General features: G+C 39.8%; 2 protein-coding genes across 4 annotated transcripts; one reads left to right on the top strand and one right to left on the bottom strand.

Moving 5' to 3' along the window:
- The first annotated feature begins 3,881 nt into the window (after positions 1-3,881).
- Positions 3,882-4,528, top strand: LOC144703180 (large ribosomal subunit protein uL24z-like). Its single transcript, XM_078575293.1, has one exon. It carries the CDS (start codon positions 3,931-3,933, stop codon positions 4,402-4,404), a length of 474 nt encoding a protein of 157 aa, XP_078431419.1. The 5' UTR covers positions 3,882-3,930; the 3' UTR covers positions 4,405-4,528.
- A 7,173-nt stretch (positions 4,529-11,701) lies between these two features.
- On the bottom strand, positions 11,702-19,041 carry LOC144702976 (lipid phosphate phosphatase 2-like). 3 transcript variants are annotated; one of them, XM_078575019.1, is made up of 9 exons: positions 18,272-18,399; positions 17,570-17,681; positions 15,944-16,165; positions 15,773-15,860; positions 14,500-14,609; positions 14,060-14,153; positions 13,264-13,452; positions 13,091-13,150; positions 11,702-12,012 (listed from the first exon to the last, which is right to left on the bottom strand). In XM_078575019.1, exons 3-9 carry the CDS (start codon positions 16,157-16,159, stop codon positions 11,861-11,863), a joined length of 909 nt encoding a protein of 302 aa, XP_078431145.1. In that variant the 5' UTR covers positions 16,160-16,165; positions 17,570-17,681; positions 18,272-18,399; the 3' UTR covers positions 11,702-11,860. The 3 variants fall into 3 exon arrangements, with proteins under 3 accessions (XP_078431145.1, XP_078431143.1, XP_078431144.1); XM_078575017.1 differs by lacking the exons at positions 17,570-17,681; positions 18,272-18,399 and adding an exon at positions 18,888-19,041; XM_078575018.1 differs by lacking the exon at positions 18,272-18,399 and having other exon boundaries at positions 17,570-17,728.
- Between the last annotated feature and the right edge of the window lie 1,933 nt (positions 19,042-20,974).

Below are 20,974 nucleotides of genomic sequence, written 5' to 3'. Positions count from 1 at the left end.
TGTTGGGCCTCTCAAATGGATCCTAGAAAACAGGCTGTAAATAAAGCCATTTTCAGGGGCATTTTATTCAAAGAAACTTCACTCTCTCCTGTAAGAGAGTTCTAACTAAATATCTAACTAGAGACAGAGTCCTGTCCAGTCCCGGTCCATCTGTCTGCTAAAAAAGGAGAGCATAAATTTGTGTCCAAGTACTAAAGATGAGTCCTAACTAAAGTTTGATTCAATCCCAATCTAGGTACGGGCCAAGTATAACTAGGTTGTGATGACATTTGTGTCAAAATAAAATTAGACACCAGCCCTAATAATTAGGGTTTCACCCTTGTTCGGCCTCTCTAATGGGTCCTAGAAAACACGCTGTAAATAAAGCCATTTTCAGGGGTATTTTTGTCCAAAGAAACTTCACTCTCTCTTTAAGAGAGACCTATGAATATCGAAGAGGAGGGGGGGATTAGGGCAGCAGATGGAAGAACAAGAGCTACGATTTGCGCGGCGGCTGAGAAACCAAAAGGATCAGGCAATGAGAGTAAATTTTGGTTAAATTTTCTTTTTTAATATGTTAGAGGTTTTTACATTTTATTTGTGATCTTTAGATAATGCGTTGGAAGAAAATTCCCTAAAAGGAAAAAACTCAATAAAACCTTTTAAACAAATGAAATAACTATATTAAGTTTTGGCCAAATATTAAAGACGAGTCCTAACTAAAGTTTGATTCAGTCCCAATCTAGGTATGGGCCAATTATAACTAGGTTCTAATGACATTTGTGCCTAAATAAAACTAGGGTTTCAGCCTTGTTCGGCCTCTGAAATGGGTCCTAGAAAACAGGCTGTAAATAAAGCCATTTTCAGGGGCATTTTTGTCCAAAGAAATTTCTCTCTCTTTTAAGAGAGACCTATAAATACCGAAGAGGAAGGGGGGATCAGGGTGGCAGACCGAAGAACAAGGCCTTGGGTTTGCATGGTGGCTGAGTAACCAAAAGGATCAGGCAATGAGGGAATAAATTTTGGGTAAATTTTCTTTTTTAAAATGTTAGAGGTTTTTACATTTTATTTGGGATCTTCATAATGTATTGGAAAAGATTCCCTAAAAGGAAAAAACTCGTTAAAACCTTTAGATAAATAAAATAACTATGTAAATGTATGTCCAAATATTAAATAAAAGTCCTAACTAAAGTTTGATTCAGTCCCAACCTCAATATGGGCTAAGTATAACTAGATTCTAATGACATTTGTGTCTAAAATAAAATTAGATACCAGCCCTAATAATAACTAGGGGTTTTACCCTTGTTGGGCCTCTCAAATGGGTCCTAGAAAACATGCTTTAAATAAGTCACAATTTCAGTGGCAATTTCTTCCAAAGAAACTGCACTCTCTCCTGTAAGAGAGTTCGAACTAATTCTCTAACTAGAGATGAGTCCTCTAGTCCCAGTCCAGCTGTGGGCTAAAAAAGGTAAGCATAATTTTTTCGAATATTAAAAATGAGTCCCAACTAAAGTTTGGTCCAGTCCCAATCAAAAAAAATAGTTACTGATGGAAATATATGTGGCTAGCAAGCCAATCACACATTCCACATCTCGTTCCATGTTCATTAATAGAACATATTCATTATAGTGCACGTGTGATGCGTATAATGAAGTCCATGAATACATGATCGGACTTAGTGAATTATGATGAGATCATAATACGGAGATCACTCGTCTTTAAGCATGTGTTCTAAACATTCCTATTCAAAGGATACACGAGAAGGACATCGAAGTATCCGGATAGAATAACACTATCTAGCCTCACTCATATGATGAGTATGGCCGGTCCCGTAGCCATTAGTGTGGCGACACTAAGGATAGATAGTGGGTGCTCTTTAGTGAAAGAGTTCACTAAATTGATCCGTACGAATCCCTAAATGGTATTATACCGAACTGTCAATCATGTAGATTCACGTCACGGTTGTGTAAGTGGTCCTTAGACTTGAGACACCAAAGACGTTTTGTGGACGGACGGTTGTACTTTGGCTATGGCCAACGAGTCTCTAATCATGGGATTCTAAACGGTCTTAGTTCGGGTGCATTAAGAAGTACACGAAGGCGATTGAGTAGTCAAGATGGGATCGTCCACCCTCGGTATAAGAGGTGACAGCTCAAGGAAGACGATGCAACGAAGTCCTTGGCCAAGGCAGTAAAATATCGAAGAAGAGTTCTCCGATGATTTCCGAATGCATCAGTACTAACTCGGATGACTGATTAGGGTTTGACAGTTGACCATACCCTAAGTCGTCCAAGGAGCATCAAGTGGATGAGGGATTATACATACACGGTAATGATGATGAACAGGTTCCATGAGTGAGTCGATACACACTCCTTTGTATCTTCTAGGACACGAGGTGTAGCTTGGCACCCCACGTGTCGAAGTCTCGACCTATCGATTGGGTTAAATCAATCCGATGTTAATTAATCTATATGATGATATAGTTAATTAAGTTGGAAGGCCAATAAAGGTTATTGGGCCGTTGGAGGCGTTAACTAGACTGATACATGGGCCTAGAGGGTCACATACAAATGGTCTTTTGGACGTTGGAAGATATACTTAAGTTTTGGGGGTTTTATGAAAAATACCCACTTAGTATAAATAGGGGAAGGCCCTTAACGAAATTCTCCTAGGCCAAAATTGTTCAGGGGCCTTTCCCCTTCTTCTCCACTCTCCCCGCACCCCCTCTCCATCCCTGATGTGATCGGGACGACGTAACGACGTCGACGGAGAAAGAACGGGGCTCGTCAACGAGAAGGAGGAGATCCGACGCGCCGAGGACCGCGTGGATACATCTAGAGGCTGCACACTTGAGCAGCTCGACTCGTCTCGCTCCAGGATCGAAGAAATCACGAATGAGATTCGTAAAAATGTACATCGTTTTAATGTTTTCGTTGATGACGTTCGATTCGCAAAAAGAATCTTCCGCTGCGCATCGTTTTGTGTTGTTCATCCATGTCAAGGCCCTTAGAACCCAACAGTTATGACAGCATCTGTGTCCAAATAAAACTAAGGTTTCACCCTTGTTGGACCTCTCAAATGGGTCCTAGAAAACACGCTGTAAATAAAAACATTTTCAGGGGCCTTTTAGTCCAAATAAACGCCACTCTCTGCTGTAAGAGAGTTCTAACTATATCTCCAACTAGAGACGAGATCTGTGCAGTCCCAATCCAGCTGTGGGCTATAAAAGGTGATCATAAATTTGTGTCCAAATACTAAAGATGAGTCCTAACTAAAGTTTGATTCAGTCCCAATCTAGGTATGGACCAAGTATAATTAGGTTGTAATGACATTTGTGTCAAAATTAGACACTAGGGGTTTCACCCTCGTTGGGACTCTCAAATGGGTCCCAGAAAACACGTTGTAAATAAAGCCATTATCAGGGGCATGTTTGTCCAGAGAAATTTCACTCTCTCCTGTAGGAGAGACATATAAATACCGAAGAGGAAGGGGAATTGGTGGCAGACTGAAGAACATGAGCTAGGATTTGTGCGGCGGCTGAGCAACCAAAAGGATTAGGCAATGCCAGAGTAAATTTTGGTTAAATTTTCTTTTTTAATATGTTAGTGGTTTTTACATGCTATTTGGGATCTTTAGATAACTTATCAAAAGAAAGTTACCTAAAAGGAAAAATAACTAGTTAAAACCTTTTAAATAAATGGAATAACTATATAAACTTCCGTCCTAACGAACATTCTAATGACATTTTGGTCTAAATAAAACTAGGGTTTCACCCTTGCTGGGCCTCTCAAATGGGTCCTAGTAAATAAGCCCATTTTCAGGGGCATTTTCGTCCAATAATTTCACTCTCTCCAGCTAGAGAGACCTATAAATACCGAAGAGGAAGGGGTGGGATTAGGGGGAAGAACGAGAACTAGGGTTTGCGCGGCGGCTGAGCAACCAGCGGAGAAGATGAAGTTCAATCCGCGCGTCTCGAGCTCGAGGAGGAAGAGCCGCAAGGCGCACTTCACCGCGCCCTCTTCCGAGCGTCGGATCTTGATGAGCGCCCCGCTCTCCGCCGATCTCAGGAACAAGTACAACGTCAGATCGGTTCCCGTGCGCAAAGACGACGAAGTTCAGGTCGTAAGAGGCACCTACAAGGGCAGAGAGGGCAAGGTCGTGCAGGTCTACCGACGCCGATGGGTGATTCACGTCGAGCGAATCACCCGCGAGAAGGTCAATGGGTCGACGGTGAATGTCGGGATTAACCCTTCCAAGGTAGTGATTACAAAACTCAAGCTTGATAAGGATCGCAAGGCTTTGCTGGAGAGGAAGGCCAAGGGCCGGGCCAGCGCGACTGATAAGGCCAAGGGTAAGTTCTCTGCTGAGGATGTTGCCGCTGCTGGCGCCGGTGGGGCTGCCCAGTCCCTCGGGGAGATTGATTAATTAGTCTGCCAATCTTTGTTTGGACCTGCGAATCCCTCTCATTTTGGTCTCTTTCTCTGTTAGAATTTCTGTTGTGGAACTTTTTATCAAATGTTGAAATTAAGGAGACAGTTTTGCTCTCTAATGTTCGTTTATTTCTCGTCTGGAACTCAGCTTTTGGCTTGAGCTAAACATTTTGTCGAAGCCCTTTTCGATTCTGTTCTTGAACTTTGCGTGTGATCTCTTTCCGTGTGTGAAGTTGTACTCTGGAGCTTTCATCTTATGTTGTAATTAAGGGGACAATTTTGCCCTCAATTCTTGGCGTGAGCTTAACTTTTATCAAACCCCCTTTTCGATTCTGTACTTGAACTTCGTGTATGATTTCTTTCCATGTTTGAAGTTCTAATGTGGAGCTTTTATTTAATGCTGTAATTAAGGGCATTGATTTGCTCACAAATGTTCTTTTATTTCTCATCTGAAACTTAACTTACGGTTTGAGCTAATTTTTTTATCAAAGCCCCTTTTCCATTCTGTTCTTGAACTTCGCGTTTAATCTTTTTATTAATAAATTTCGGTTCAAAAACTTTTATCAAATATTGGAGGTAAGGAGACAGTGTTGCTCCCTAATTTTCTCTAATTTTTCATGTGGAATTCAACTTTTGGCTTGAGCTAATTTTTTCTACTTGTTTCTCCACGTTTGATCTCTTTGCCTGGTAGAATTTTGTTGTGGAACTGTTATCAAATGTTGATATTAGGAAGACAGTTTTTCTCTCAATCCTTAAAATGAATCAAACTCAAAAGTTAAGCATTAGCGTACCTATCATCAAAAGTTTTGCATGATCACTATTAGTTAGTTAAGCCATATTTCGAATATGTACTTGAACTTCTTGTTTGATCTCTTTCCATGTTTGAATTTCTTTTGTGGACCTTAATCAAATCTTGAAATTAAGGAGTCATTGTTCCTCTCTTATATATTTTGATTTCTCATCTGAAACTCAATTTATCTAATTCTTTTTATCTTTGTGCTCCGTCATGTACCCTTGAATGTGTTATTCGACTTCCTCTCTGTTTGAAAGTTGATTAATTAACATGAAATTCGTTCTAAAGGCCTGTATGCTCTTGGGTTCCTTTTTGCCTCTCTCTTTTTTGGTTTATCATGTTAGAAATTAGGTTCTCGAACTCAGTAAATGTTAAATTAATGGCAAAAGTTTGTTCTCTAATGTATACCGAGCCATAATCTAGAACTTTGATCACTTCGTCGAGCTTCAAATTTGTGAATTTCCACATCTAATTCTATTTTGTGACTTCATATTTTTGTTATCGTCTCTGTTTTGTCACTTAACACGTGTTCTTGTAGCAACATGAAGCAAAGGACGAATATATTCATGAATAATTGCTGTGGATCTGTTTTCATGAGTGGTTATTGATTAATAACCTTGTCAACTTACATCTTTACTGTACATTTTTAAATCATATTTTATCTAATGCTTGTTTCCACATTCTAATAATATTGAATAAATATCATTGTGCTTACCATAACAGTTAAACTCCTACTTCGATGACGTTTTTCTCTCCCCAGTTAATTGTTTCTTTGTGATTCTTTACATGAACTATGATAATCTCTGCACAAATTGTTTTTCATTTTGACCAATAGAACTGAGTTCCGATTTATGTTCAAGAGTATTTAATATTAATCCTGGGATTAACAAGTTTAATAATAGCAAGCAAATTATCTATAAACTAGAATTACCATTGTCAAACTCACTTCGTGGAATTTTAGTAAATAATCTCCACATGATATATCTCCCTTTTGATTTCTTTCTCACTCCTTCCTCTCCCTCTCTCTCCTAATCGCATTAATTAAAAATAAACTTTTAGTACTATCCTGGAGAAATTCTATAGATGATGTTTGCTTTATATTGCTTTATATATGTACTTATAAACTGTAGATGCCAGTAACTTGAGACATCTATCTCTATTTTTATAACTATGTTAAGATTCAACTTAAAGGTTAAAATGGACCATGCAACCAATATTCTTAACATATGTTAAGTCATGTATGCGGCTATATTTAATGTGGAGTGATATACAATTATTTTTGCAAGATCAAATGATGTGAGTAAACTTTAAACAGCTAATGTGCAAGAGTATTCGGTTGATGAGAATAAACCCTGGACAGCCTTATCTCTTTAATCATTTCTTTTGCCTATAGATTATTCACCAATCTTTTCACATCAGTAAATTAATTTTGAGCTCATTGCGTGTCTAAGAAAGGGTAAATTAATTTTTTATTATAGTATTATAGTCAACGTCACGTTCACCACCATCATGGATAAACAATCAATTATACTTATCTTGTCCGTGTAGGATAATATTTCAGATTCGTTCATAGTAAATCACAAGATATATTTATCACCCATTATTAATAATTGCTGAAAAATCAATGGGGCAACAACCAGTGGAAGAGCTTTGAAGATTTCTCTTAGTTCTGGCCCTGAATGAACGACTATTTTGTAACAATTCAATAAGATTCTCAATTTTCACTGACATGAAACACTCTCTCTCTATTCATATATTACACACACACACATATATACTCCACTGGATATCAACAGGAAACCCCATGGTTGAGAGTGCCAAGGTGGGAGCTCATTGGGTTTGGTTTTCTCTTGGGAACTTCATTTCCAGTGCTCCTCTTGATAAAAGTTGGGGGAAAAAAGGAACTGTACACTGTACTAATACCAATGCAATTCTAAATCTTGAAAAAATAATTATATATTTTTTCTTGCCCACTTCCCCTAAGAAATTTGATGTTAGTCATGCATTAAAAAACGTAGGAGTTTCATTCCCATCCTTTGTTAGCTTCCCGTATTTGGAATTTAATTGAGTTTGTTACAACCTAGTTGGAAAATTCTACAGTTCTCTTTGGTGTGATTAGCTTCATAGAACAATTAAATATATTTATTCCAACTGAATTAAATTGTTCTAAATACTCGTTTTAAGTGTAAGTGGATATCAGTCATGATCCACTAGACGTGGAAGACACATTTAATTAAGGTAATTTAATTATGGGTTAATCAAAGCTCATAATGTCTTATTAAGGTATACATATTTTAGACTTGTAAAAATCTAATGCAACATAACTAAATATACTTTTAAGTAATGGTGTTCACATATAGACTTGAGTCATCCAATGAATTGGATAGGGAGGAAAGGTTAGAGAGATATGGGGCAAAATCACAGAATGAAGACTATTCAAAGTACTCAAGGTACACCCAATATCAATTCATAAATGCCACCTGCTTGAGGGTGTGGTTCCATTAATAAGAAATAATTTAGGGGAAAAGTAGAGAAAGGAAATATAAAAAGATAGGGGAGATGCCAAAAGACAGAGTGCAACAAGATCTAAAATACAGGATCTTAATAGAATTTATCTTCAAAGTTTTCAGTTGAGTAGTGACAGGATACAAAAAACCATCCTAATGCTTCGTCATCTTTTTTTACCTATCGGTATGAGGAATGACTATGGATTGGATAACCTCATTTGCTTTGTAACCTTTCATCATTTCTTGCAGAACGTTTCTTCGCTCCCACTCCTAAAGTCGCGCTAAGCACCGTCGAACATTGATTCATTTCTTGCTCCGTCGATTCTGCTCATAAATCGCTCCTAAAGTTGGGCCTTTATGTTATATTTTAACAAAAAAGAACTCATGCATTGATCTGTCCGAGGTTCAATAATCTATTAAAGGTTCCAAGAAACTTTAGGAGCGATTTTTGAGCAGAAGCGACTTTAGGAGCATTACGAAGTAAATGAGGTGCGACTTTAGGAGCGTGCAAATGAGCAGAAGCGACGGCGCGAGCGAAGGGACGAAGCGAATAAACGTTCTAAAGAAAGTCAAAGTCAAGAAAAATGTAGAAGTCAAAGAAAAAAAGTAAATGAGAAGTGGTGATCTCATCTCGTCTTGCTTGCTGGGAGAGAGGAAGCTTCTGGATCACCTTTTTCTCAGCCAGATAGCGAGCGATCACTCAGCAGTGGTACCACCGGCCGAGAAGAAGTATCTATCCCTTATGGGAATTGAACCCGTCTTCGACATGAAAAGACAGTTGCTATCTCTGATACCAATTGATACAACCCAAAGGTAATATCAAAATCTTTAATCTAGTTGTTAACCCAGATTCATTAAAAGTAAATATTATTAATCCTACAAATGTTAATCGGAGAGGGGAAGAAAGAAGAGAGGATTTCTAGAGAGACTGATATGAGAGCTGTAGAAGAGAGGGGAGAAATGATGAACAAAAGGCTAGGGGGTTATTGATGGGTCTTATGTGGTTTGTAAGCCAATCACACTACCACATCTTATTTATGTTCATATAATTAAAAATTATTCATTATTATTCTCATGAGATGTTTATTATCAAGTTTGCAAAAATAGAGATCATTGGTCTTTCAAAACATGTTTTTAATATTTCTATTTGAAGGATACTCAATATGCGAATTGAAATATGTTGGGACATAATAGCATTGTTTAATCGCATTCATATGGTGAGTACGGCTTATCCCGCAACTATTAGTGTGGAGACACTAAGAATACATAAACTGATACAATCCCTAGATGGTATTTGATGCCGGACGTCATCAACGAAGTCATTCGGGCGGTACCGAGGTGAATGCTCGGATACCTAGATGTGTTGCACGTCGTCAACGACATCGTCCGACTGATAAATTCCCTACGGTGGAATGTAACTACGGTTGTCGTTTGACCTAGGTGGACGCACATGCAGGCCACGACTCGTCGAGATTCACCGAGCTCCGGGGCGGGCGATCGGTGACGACGACGGTGACCTTCTAGCCCTCGTTGGAGCGACGACGGCAACTACAAGCCGAATGCAATACTTCCATTGGCGCTCGCTCGTAACGGACGGGCTCGACCCGTACCTAGGAAGACGCTCAACTCGTAGTTTTTTCGGTAATCTCTCACCTAAACTAACCCGAGCGCGGTGGAGTGCAGCCAAAAAATATACTGGAAGATGTAATATAACAGACGAGAAAGGGGAATGGCATACCTTGTCGGTGGCGGCGTTTGTCGTCGGAGTCTTCGTCGACGCGAACGATACAGTCATGGGCGGCGGAGACGTGCTGAGAAGGAGCACGGTTTGGCTCAACAGATGGGGATGACGCAACGCTGGCGCGGTAGTCGGCAGAATCAGAGGCGAGGAGGGGAAAGGTAGCGGTGCGGCTACTCAAGCAGATGACTGGTTTCAGCGAGCATGACCTTGCTGATGAGTCAACGCTGGCTGAGATAGCAGCAACTGCGAGTTGGGTCTGGCAGCACTACGGTTGGGCGCAAGTCCGTGCGACAGCCGGCCGGTAGCGAAGCAGGATGGTAGCTCAGCAAGCGACGGACACCACGACGCAGAGTAGCGAGTGACCGAGCAGGCGGAGTGTGGTCCAAACTAGATTGTCTGCGACATGGGCGTGGACACTGTCGGCAGTGATACGGCTGTGACGGCACACGAGAGGGTGCATGCTTGATGCGGTTTGAAGGGGGATCACGGCGGCGATTCGTCAGGGACACACTGATTGACGGTGCGCACAGGCGTGTGCGTCGAAGCACTCGACCAGGCGGTCGGGTGTCAACGCTCCTGATCGAGCAACAAGCGTGCGGGCGGTCGCGCTGGCACGTGCGTCCGTCACAAGTGATCTGCGACCTGGTGGGGCCAAGGAACACCGTACTCGGTTGACCGGTCAGATAGTGTGGGTCGGCTGCACGCACACCGTGGCGGTGCAACTGCTCGGGCGGAAGGGTTGCGTCGTGGACCACGACGCGCCTGGACATGCAAAAGGGAGGGGGGCTTAAGTGAACAAGAGGAGGTGGCCGGTGACCCACAGGTGATGTCAGGAGCGGTCCAATAGTAGCCCGCCCTCCACTTTCATCCTCTTTCCCTCCCTCCTCCTCTTCTTCCTTCTCTATTCTCTTGTTGAGACCAAGACGAATGAACAAACCTTCAAAATGATAATCCTGGTCTACCGACCTAGGGTGCCCACTTCTCCCTTATATAGGGAGTCAAGTTGGGCCCCCTAGGGTGGTCCAATAAGGGGGGGGAAGGTCCATTAAGGGGGTCCATATAGCTAAGAACCCCTTTAAAACTACAACAAAACTAAAATGCTTAAACTAAAGAACTCGATGATGACACGATGATGCAACACATGACAAAACGGACACGACGAATACCGACACGACGCGAACAAAAACACAAACATGACTAAACAAAGAAGGCGAAAAGAAATTAAAATGCGAGAAAGATACGGCCGTAATTTCACCCAGGATTCTCGAACCCGGGTGTCTTCACTGACACCTTGGCATGCCAGTCGGCTGGATGCGAGCCGGCGGCGTCGACGACGATGACGACGCCTCTAATAACTTCTCAGATGGAGCGAGCTGGTGCGCTCCATCAGTATTCTTCCTAACTATTAGTTAGGGTGATTCATGACATTGTCGTGTAATGATCCTTATACATGAGACACCAAAGCCATTTTGTGTATGGACAGTTTTAGTTTGACTATGACCTACAAGTTTCTATTCATAGAATTCCAAGCTTTCTTAGTTCGAGTGCAACAAGAGATTCACAAAGATGATCGAGCGGTGAAGATGGGATTGCCTGTCCTATGTGTAAGAGACAACTAAAGAAAGACGATGTGGTAAAGTCCTTGGCCAAGCTTATGGACTATCCGAGATGTAGTTCTCCGAAAAATTTCCAAAAAATATCACCAGTAACTGAGATGATTGATTATGATTTTATAGTTATCCATACCCTAAGTCATATCATAACATCAAGTAAGTCATAAAATCTTGGTGAATTTTTCTCTACAAAAAATCATCCTTGTCTTTTATGCAAATTTCATTGAACAGTATATAAAAAGGGGAACATCCTAACTTGATTGTGATGTGAGTCATTGTTGAGGCCCTCCCTTTCTTCTCTCTCTCTTCCTTCTTCTATGCTGCTTCCAATGCAACTAGATAGAGAGGAAGTCCTCCTGGATTTTAGCAGCTCAGTTCTAAGGAGCGAAGAGGAGATCCAGCAGTACAAAGTTTGCGAATACATGTAGAGGCCAACATTTGAATGAGTCGTAGAAACTCATCAAAATAACCAAGTAGTTGCAGAATATTTTTTTCAGTTTTATGATCCATTTTTTATTCAATCAATTATGACGATGGAGATTGAAGAGGAAGACAAAATCAGAATCAAGAGGCCCTGAGACACAACCTAGTATAGCATCATAGAATCGTTAAGCATAGTTAGACTTAGCATGTAGGCATTAGAGCAAAAAAAAGTTCAATATTACCTACCAGTTTACCCCCAATCTTTATGAATTTACTCTACTAAAACTAAAGAAGAAGAAGACAATGGGGGATAGAGGGAAAGAGAGAGACATACATTCTTTACAAGAGGATGGGGAGAGAGGAGCCAACCTCGATTACTGCTTGCGACCAAGCTCGACATCTTCGATCATGGGGCTTGTGATTGCTTCGTCCACAGGCTCTTGAGGAGCTGCCAGCGCAATAGACGGCCTGTTAGCAGTTTCCTCCATCTCCGCCAATGCCCGGAAGTAGGCGTGTGGGCCCCAACCTGCACAAAATTAGAATGTGCTTCAATTTAAGGGATCCACTAATTTGATTGGATGGTTAAAAAATAATTTATGTTTAAACTCTTCAAAGCTTGTGAATGGTTATAACCTTCTTAAGATGAATGGTTTATTGTTTGTGCTTGGATGTTCTTATTTGGACATCTAGTTTGGGCGACTGGCTTCATACTATTAATATGTTAGGAATTAATTGAAGCTTAATTCAGATATTTCATCACAAACAAAAAAGGTGTTCTTCAAAGAAAATTTAAATTAAAAAGAAAGAAGTCAGAAAATTAAGATTTTGAAAACCAGTATGTACAGGTTAATGGAAAAGATGATTTGGGAAAAGCATTTTGATTGAAAAAATTGACGGTAAAAAGTATTTTAAAATTTCAAAGTGTAGAGTGTTCTCCATACTTTATGCCCTAGCAATTGAGGTAATAGCCCATGGCAAAAATTATCTGGAAGAAGAATCTACAGCACACGGCAAAAATTTTGGATGAAAAATATTTTTATATCCGATTCTCCCAATCTTTGAGAATTTAAAGAACACAAGACACAGAGAAGGAAAAAAGTCCATCCGTGGGAAAAGATATTAGAGTAGAAGAGTCCATGAGAAAAATATGTATATTTGGAGAAAAGTTTGAAAAGTAACATTTTGGAATAACTCTTTTTTCTGGATTACAGACTTCCAACACGGAAAATACAAACCCGAATTTCATTGTGCACTAATTGGTAACGATACTGGTGTGAAAGATTGTCTAATAGAAGACTCTATCTGGTCTATTTGGAGAGAAACTATGGAGGTATTTGATTTTGGAATTATCTGCTTTTGTTTTACATTTATGAGTTACAACGAAGAAAACAGATAAAGTATTACAGATTGTATAATTTCAACCCAGAGAAAGAACAAAAAATGGGATTAGAGAAAAAGAGTAGGACGAAGAAGAATCTTGTCTGTAAGGAGAAAATTTTGGACGGCAAAAACGTTCATCATAGACTTCCCAGGTTCTGTTTCAGAAAAAAAAATTGCGCAGTACAAGAATTAACCATAATAATTTAAAAAAACAAGAGACATACCTTCTGCATCATATGGCAGTGGGAAGAACTGGAGATAACAGAATGAAGCAATGATAATTCCTGAAAAGCCAAAATTCATGGAAAATTATTCCAATGGACTGACTGGGAGATAAAATGAGTGAAACTTTACAAATCAAGCCCAAGGGAGGAGAAAATTAAGTTAGTGTATGAACCCAAAAGACCGCCGGCAAAGACATCTTGCCAATGGTGCCAGTAGTCATCAACTCGTGAAACCCCGACAAGGGCAGCGACAAGGAGAGGAAGAAAGACGATGCAGAGCTTTGCCACATGTCCTCGGCGATCAAAGGCTTTAATCTTCCCAGAAAGGTACCAAGCAAGGAATCCGAGCCCAGCAAATGACCCTGATAAACTTCCCAGCTAAGAAAAAGAAGCAAGTTGACGAGATGGCTTGAAGGGCTCAGGACCTGACATCTGATGTTCAGGCTTGGACAGAGCCATCTGATCATGGCATCTGATCATGGCGGACACGGACGTTGGACATTAACGTCAGACTGTCCAACGTCCAGGAAAAGAAAATAATAAAAACTAAATAAAACGAAACTAAACAAATAATAAAAACTATAAAACTGATGTCCTGATAAACTATTTTTTTTTTCATGTGGCCCTTTTGAAATATCTACACATTTAAATATCTAATATATTATAAGTTAGTGCCATGGTAAACATCTATAAAAAAATTGATATATTACTACAACATGAAAGTAATGTGACCATACTTTTTTCACAGTTGTTCCATTTATTTTGTGTATTTTTTCATATTTTTCATTTTTCACAACAATTGAACTCTTGGTTTCTGCAGTCAACAGACAGGTGGACTGTCCATTGGACAGTTGGCAGTCCGCTGACTTGTTTGTATGTTGGACGCAACGGACAACTGATGGTCTCACCTCTGTTGTCCAAGGTCAGACCCTGAGCCCTAATGGCTTAGATAATCTTTTATTTGCTTACAGGAGGTGTGACCGCTGGGGAAGCTCTTGTGGCCTTCCTTGATGACACCCTTTGATCCATGGCAAATTACACCTCCCGTGACCGAATCAAAGACCTGGAAAAAATGGTCATGATCTCAGTTTTTTGTTGTAAGGATAAAATGGTCACGATTTAACAATCCATGTATACGTGGAACTATTTCACAATCCATCAAAGGTCACATCTGTCTATCTCTTTTAATATATTTTTATGTCTATCCTGGTATCCACCCATATATCTAGAAATATGCATTAATATAAATATGTAAATATGCATGAAAGCCCGTGTAAATATGTAAATAGTATATCCACGAAAGCCCATATCTATATATAAATATGCATTAATATATATCCATTAAAGCCCCGGTATCCATCTATCTAGAAATACTTAAAAAAACATAAAAATAAATACATGAAACTCACCGATTTCCCATCAGGAAAACATCGCCAGAAGAAATCTGGGCGAGGGCGGCCAACAGCATTTTTGATTGCATCAGTTATAACCCCGGTGACAAGAACGGAGAACAGCAATCCTGCCCAGATAAGGCAAAATACAAAATAAAAAGCTGTATCAGATTCAATTTAGAGAGACCATGGTAAATGTATCTACCTAGGAAGGATCTTGAAGGGAAAAGAGAACAGAGAATTGTGAAGCATATTGGCTTCTATTTATAGGGACTTCAATGTAGGCTTCTATTGAAGGATCATTGAAGGGAAGAGAGAGAATGATATAGAGAAGAGATAGAGCGATACAAAGAAAACATAAAACAATATCAATAGCTAAATCTGCACGCAAGCCACCGTCAGAAGGAGTTTACTAGAAAAATGGATTCAATTCAAAATTTTCTTAATTGCCCTCCTAAAAGATAACTACTCAAAAGATGAATGGCAGAAATATCCCTCGTGTTCTGAGGTCCTACCATAAAATTCAGAAAGAAAACCCACTGGGCATTCAGAGAAAAATAACAGATCTAACATTTAAGGAGGATATTCCTTGCTGGATCGGGCCAATTCAACTTCTTGACTGCACTCTTTAGGCGAGGCCTACAAGCATTTCGAGGGAAACAACCTTAAAAGCAAATGCAACGTTCACAGAAAACTGAATGAGCATTCAGAACAATAACTGATATAATATTTAGGGAAGACTGACACGATCCCGATAAGAGTTTATGAAAGGAGAAAGAAGCAAAGAGGGATAGTAAGTGGGCCAGCTGGCGCTGAGCTGGCAAAATAACCACCTTCCTGAAAGGTAGTGAGGAAGGAAATAAAGTAGTATCAATAAAGGTGAAGGCACCAAAAGAAGGCACGGAGGATTTGAAGTTCTTTGGGGCAATGATTTCTCGGGAGAGGGGAGCTGCATTCGGCTTGAGGTTCTTCAGGAGTTCTTGGACGCTGAGGAGCAAGGAGACTACGTCGAAGTGGTTCGTGATAATCCAGTTTGGAGAAGCGAGGAACAATTGCAAGTCAAGTTTACCTGAATTCTTGCCATTAAATACTCTTGTCGTATCAAAGACCTCTTATGTTGAATTAGCCAAATTCAACAACTTCTTGACTGTATTTTGAGGGAAAATATACGATCGGCAAATGGCTGTGATATTACTGACAGCATTTGGGGATCTCGTCCAAATAAAATAACAAAGCTACCCTAAAGAGAATGGGAAAAATAACTTTAATCATGGATATTCCTTTAAGTTACCTAAAATGGCATGGTGAAGATCATACACGTCTTTCTGCCAGATGTAGATGGCAGTGAAGATGAGAAGCGGCAGTACCACGGCAAGAATCTGCTCAAAGCCGACAGAAAAAAAACATTCAAAATAGATAAAACAGCTTTTAAGGGAGGGAAATAAAGGATTGTTAGTTTCACCGGCACAGCCCAGAACGGCACAGTGTTATCTTTGAGCGGGTACTTGAGATCTGTCAACATGTCCTCGCCAACAAAGCGGTAGAATGGGTGTATGACATTCAGTCCAATGTCGATCCCCACGAGAAGTAGAAGGATAAGCCAATCATGCATATGAAACCTCGCCACTTTAATTCCATGAGATTTTATGGTGTGATTGCCTGAGCAGCGTGTTGCCATCTCACCCTGAATTTTGTAAATGAAATAAAGAACATCAATATTATTTTATTTTATTGACTGAATTTGGAAGAATAAGTAAATATATGAGCTGAGAAATTTGTCGACTAATTACTTAAGTCAGTACTAGTTTACTAGATAAACGGATAAAGGCCTAATATGGCACCCTTTCCTTTATGTAATTACAGAATGGAGTCGCACCAGAGAATAATTCCAAAAATGTGGAGGCTTGTAAAAAACCATTAATAAGGAATTTATCACATAATTTTCTTATCCCTACAGGGGTAAGAATCCTATATAAAATGCTATTGGGAGTCACCTTGACAATAGATATTTCCAACCCTTGTACATAGGGATTGGCAAATCACAAAAAAGACTCCATCTAGAACAGTAATTGTTGTGATTAAAAGGCAGGATTTAATTATTTCTCATTCGATGCATAATAAAATTTAGCTAAAAATTTGACCCAGCGGATCATATACGACCGTGCATGCAGAATTGATGTCAATATGAGACCATGCTACTCATGGTGCGCGTTGTTGATTCTCACCATATAAAAGCGTATGATCCAGAAAACTTAATCATGTCACACTTTCTATGGGAAAAAAATAGAAAATATTGTATGATCTAATTAAAAAGAATATCTTGAACTGGCGAATCATAACCGACTAGAAAAAAATAACAAAAAGCTAAGTCAAAAAGTTCCTGGATCAGATACGCAACAAGATACACAAAAATAAAAGAATTAACGACAGTCTCAAGGTATATAGTGAACTACAAAATCTACAGGATATTGCTATACCCTCAATTCAGAGAGGAAAAATCGTTTTCATTTAAAAAACTTTAACAACTTGTTCGACCATAAGAATTTTCAAATAATGTGCAATAAATAACTACTTTTCCAGATCACCTTCGAAAAACATAATCCGCCAGTATCAGACATAAAATCAAACAATAAAAGCTTAAAATCGTTGTGCTTCCTCGTTTTACCCTTGAAAAACTTACTCCACCGGTAAGTTTTTTCAGATGATGAACGAGAAACTGCGGTTTATCAACAATTTAGCTTCCAAATCTGAATCCACGAGTAAGTGATTACAAATCATACGAAGAATGCCTGAAATCCGTTGTTCTTCCTCTTTTCACCCTTCAAAAGCTCATTCCGCCGGTAAGAATTTTGAAATGATGCGGAAGAAAACCGCGCTTTCTGAACAATTTACCGTCCAAAAAACATAATCCACCTATAAGAGAAACCCTAAATCTGTTCTTCCTCGTTTTACTCCCGAACAACTTATTCCACGAGAAAGACTTTTAAAATAATGCAAAATCATGCCCTAAATCCTACTTTGCTCAAACGTGGAGGCAGCGAAATTAAGACACCAACAAGAAAAAAGAAAAAAAAATGAAGAACCTCACCGGCCCAGAAACAGACCCAGCGGAAGAATGCAAAATGAGTAAAAGCCAATCTCTGATTAAGCCTGCCGAGTTTTCTCCAGGATTCCGATAAAGGGTTGGTAGCGAATCCTCTCTAATTAGGAAATAAGGTATTAGATCAGCAATGACAGGACCAGCTCAGCTAAGGAAAGCGATTTTTATTAAAAATCCAACGAGAAGCGGCCCCACGAATCGCCAGCGAGGTCAGGCTGGCCAGAGGAAGGATCAACTAAGGAAGGGTTATCTGAATTAGCGTTCTAGCGAGAGGAAGAGAGAGAAGAAGAAGAAGAAACAAAGAAGGGGTTGACGACGGTTTGAGAAATTAACAGAGAGGAAGGAAAAAAAAAACAAAAAACAGCTCGATTTCTGACACGACAAGCGATCAATCAACCGGAGAAGAGGAAAAAACAAGAAATTGGGACATGGGCGAAACCCAATTCGATTGCTTTCAATCGCCATGAATTGAAATTCCTTCGATTTTAAGGCTTGACAACTAGAAGCAAGAACGGCAGGGAAGAAGAGGTAACTACGGTTTAATAGATTAAGAGAGAGAGCGAGAAGGAAGAAATAAGAACTAGAATTTGCTCGATTTCTGACTCGACAGTCGTATAGTTTGACGACTACAAGCAATTAATTAACGAGAGAGGAAGAAAAAAAAACAAGAAATTGATTCGAGGGCCAAACCAAAATCGATTGCTTTCAATCGCCATGAGTAGAAATTCCTTCGACTTTAAGGCTTGACAACTAGAAGCAACAACGGCAGGGAAGAAGAGCAAACTACGGTTCAAGAAATTAAGAGAGAAAGGAAGAAACAACAACTAGCATTAGCTCGATTTTTAACTTGACGGTCGTAGATTTGACAGCTACAAGCAATGAATTGACGAGAGGGTAAGATAGAGAGAGAAGAAGAAGAAGAAACAAGAATTTGGGACCCAAATCGATTGCTTTCAATCGCCATGAGTAGAGATTCCTTAGAGATTGAGACTTCACAACGAGAAGTTAACTACGGTTTGAGAAATTAAGAGGGATAGAGAGAGAGAAAGAAAAAGAATGAAGAAACAACGTCTGGTGACAAGGAAAAAACTCTATAGATTGCTTTTTCAATCGCCATCAATAGAAATTCCGTCGACGCTAAGCCTTGATTGATCCTTCCAAAATTCCAGTTTGGCAATTAGAGTAAATTCTAGTTAAAAATGGGAGATCGCAATCGAAATTCATCCGCGGTAGTCAACTAATTTTGACAGATACAAGTAATCAATCGACGAAAGAGAGATTTAAGGATTAGGATTTCCGAACTGACCTCTACGGCGCGGCGAGTAGCTTGCGGGCTGTCGCTCTCGAAGTCTCCTCGTTCCTCGTTAATCGATGATTGCGACGCCATCATCCAACGCGTATATTATCCCGTTAGGGCACAGGAAAATCAGAAAAAAAACAGGAAAAATCACAAAAAACAGGGAAGAACAGCAGAAGATTGCGAAAGATCGTCGTCAAAGTTGAAATTCAGTAAGAAAATCAACAATCGGAAGTCGGAAAGAGAGTTGCCGCCTTGGAAGAAGACTCCGCAGCGAAGGAAGAAGACGAGAGAGGGTTTAAGAACTCGTCAACGTCAACGTCCTCGTTATCAGACCGTTATCTAACGTTGACGTCAACGAATTTCAGGGTTGTTGAGGATGACGACTTTGTTGCTGTTGTTGATGCTCAACGATGACGGGTTTTATTGGTAATCACATGTATAGTGCAGTGACGCGGACGGGATGGTAATTTTTTCAAAAGATGAAACAAACGTCCCGTCCAAGAGTTTGGACGATTGACGGGACGAAGAATTGTCCGCCCATCCCTGGACGGGACGAAGAAATAACCGTCCCGTCCGTGTCCTTAGACGGAGGACGGGACAGTTTCTGCGTCCTGCAGAAGTCAAGTATCAGTCTGCTGTGCCACGTGTCAAATTCCGAGTGGCCTAATGCACTGCTTCGTCCGGAATGTGGGACGGGACGGTTTTTGGACGGGATGGGACGTGGACGAAAATATTTGGACAGGACGAACTCTGGACGAGATGGTTCGGACGAACTTATAAAAATTGGAACGTAGGACGGGACAATCTTCGTTCTGTCCCGTCCTTCGTCCACGTTCTGGACGATCCTGAACTATAATCATATGCATTTGTATAGTGCACTATTGTTTGGGACGTGGACGCTGGACGGTTCGGATGGTTTTCGCCGCGTACCTCATCCCGTTATTTTTGGTTTGTCCCAAAACCATCCCATCCTGAACTGTTTCGTCCTGTTCGGAGCCGTCCTGTCCAGAACCGTTTTGTTCCAAACCATCCTTGAATAATGACCCAAGGCATGCCCATTCCGTGTGACATCTGGAATGGAAAATAGTATACGTTCCAGTTCATAGAAGTTTTAATATTTGACTAAAATCATAATATGAAATTTTAGTAAGCTCATCACTCGTTCTATCGATTGGCTGCGGATGGGATGACTTTTTTTCGTCCCAACACAGAAAATCATCCCATCCTTCGTACAATGGATGAGTTTTTGAATCATCCAATGTTTGAGGCCTTGGACCAGATGGTTTTAGTCCCCTGGACAAAAAACCATCCTTCCCGCATTTGGGCACTATATATATTGGGCATCGGCGTGGTTATTGCATAGTGCATGTTGAATTTTTGAAAAAAAATCATTATGGCCACCACAACAATGATTAATTTTGATTGGTTTTTATATAAAAAATTATATGAATAAAAAGACTGCCTATGATTAGTTAAGAGTTGCGAATAGTGCATCAAGATTGTGGGTACAAAGCCTGTTAAAAATATATTGTTTGCCAATTTTTTTTTTCTAAGCGGGTTTTGTCTCTTCAACATTGGCTTTATCCATCTATACCCCATCATTGTTGATATGATGTCCCAAATATATTCCCTCCTCCATCATGAAGTGGGACTTTTCCCCAGATGATTGCCATCTATTTCTCCATGAATATCTGATGACATTCATGGAGTATCTGATGTCGAATTAGTTAGACATGAATCAAAACAAGACAAAAAAAACAAGAAATATATATTGAAGTTTCTAAAAAAAACCTACTAGATCAAAGCAAACAACACTCAAACAAATGTATCCAGTGCATTTCATAATCCAAAGGCGTTATTTCTTCTGCTCTTAAATCCCTAAACTTTTGAAGTCTCATTTTGGTAGTGGATCAATTCATTAGAATACCACCAATATTTTTTATTACCAAAATGGTGACTAGCCCTTATTGCAACATATGCTACTAAATCAGCTGCTTTATATTTTGTGCCAGTGATCAAAAAATGTTTTCCTTGCGGCATCAAAAACTAAATCACGGGATTTGTTTAAAAAAAATATAAAAGCAATTGTACTA

The sequence above is a fragment of the Wolffia australiana genome, chromosome 5, assembly GCF_029677425.1.
Source record: "Wolffia australiana isolate 7733 chromosome 5, ASM2967742v1".
NCBI classification, from domain to species: Eukaryota; Viridiplantae; Streptophyta; class Magnoliopsida; order Alismatales; family Araceae; genus Wolffia; species Wolffia australiana.
Note: the sequence above shows the minus strand (reverse complement) of the source record. Positions and strands in the feature narration are given on the sequence as shown.

What these genes read in the sequence shown, in the direction of transcription:
- LOC144703180 (XM_078575293.1), top strand. Translation starts at nt 3,931, where the DNA reads ATGAAGTTCAATCCGCGCGTCTCGAGCTCGAGGAGGAAGAGCCGCAAG.
- LOC144702976 (XM_078575017.1), bottom strand. Translation starts at nt 18,971, where the DNA reads ATGATGGCGTCGCAATCATCGATTAACGAGGAACGAGGAGACTTCGAG. An exon ending in TGCCGTTCTGGGCTGTGCCG is followed by an intron (nt 15,861 to 15,943) that starts GTGAAACTAACA and finishes GGCTTTGAGCAG; the next exon opens with ATTCTTGCCGTGGTACTGCC. An exon ending in CCCCAGCGGTCACACCTCCT is followed by an intron (nt 13,453 to 14,059) that starts GTAAGCAAATAA and finishes GAAGTTTATCAG; the next exon opens with GGTCATTTGCTGGGCTCGGA.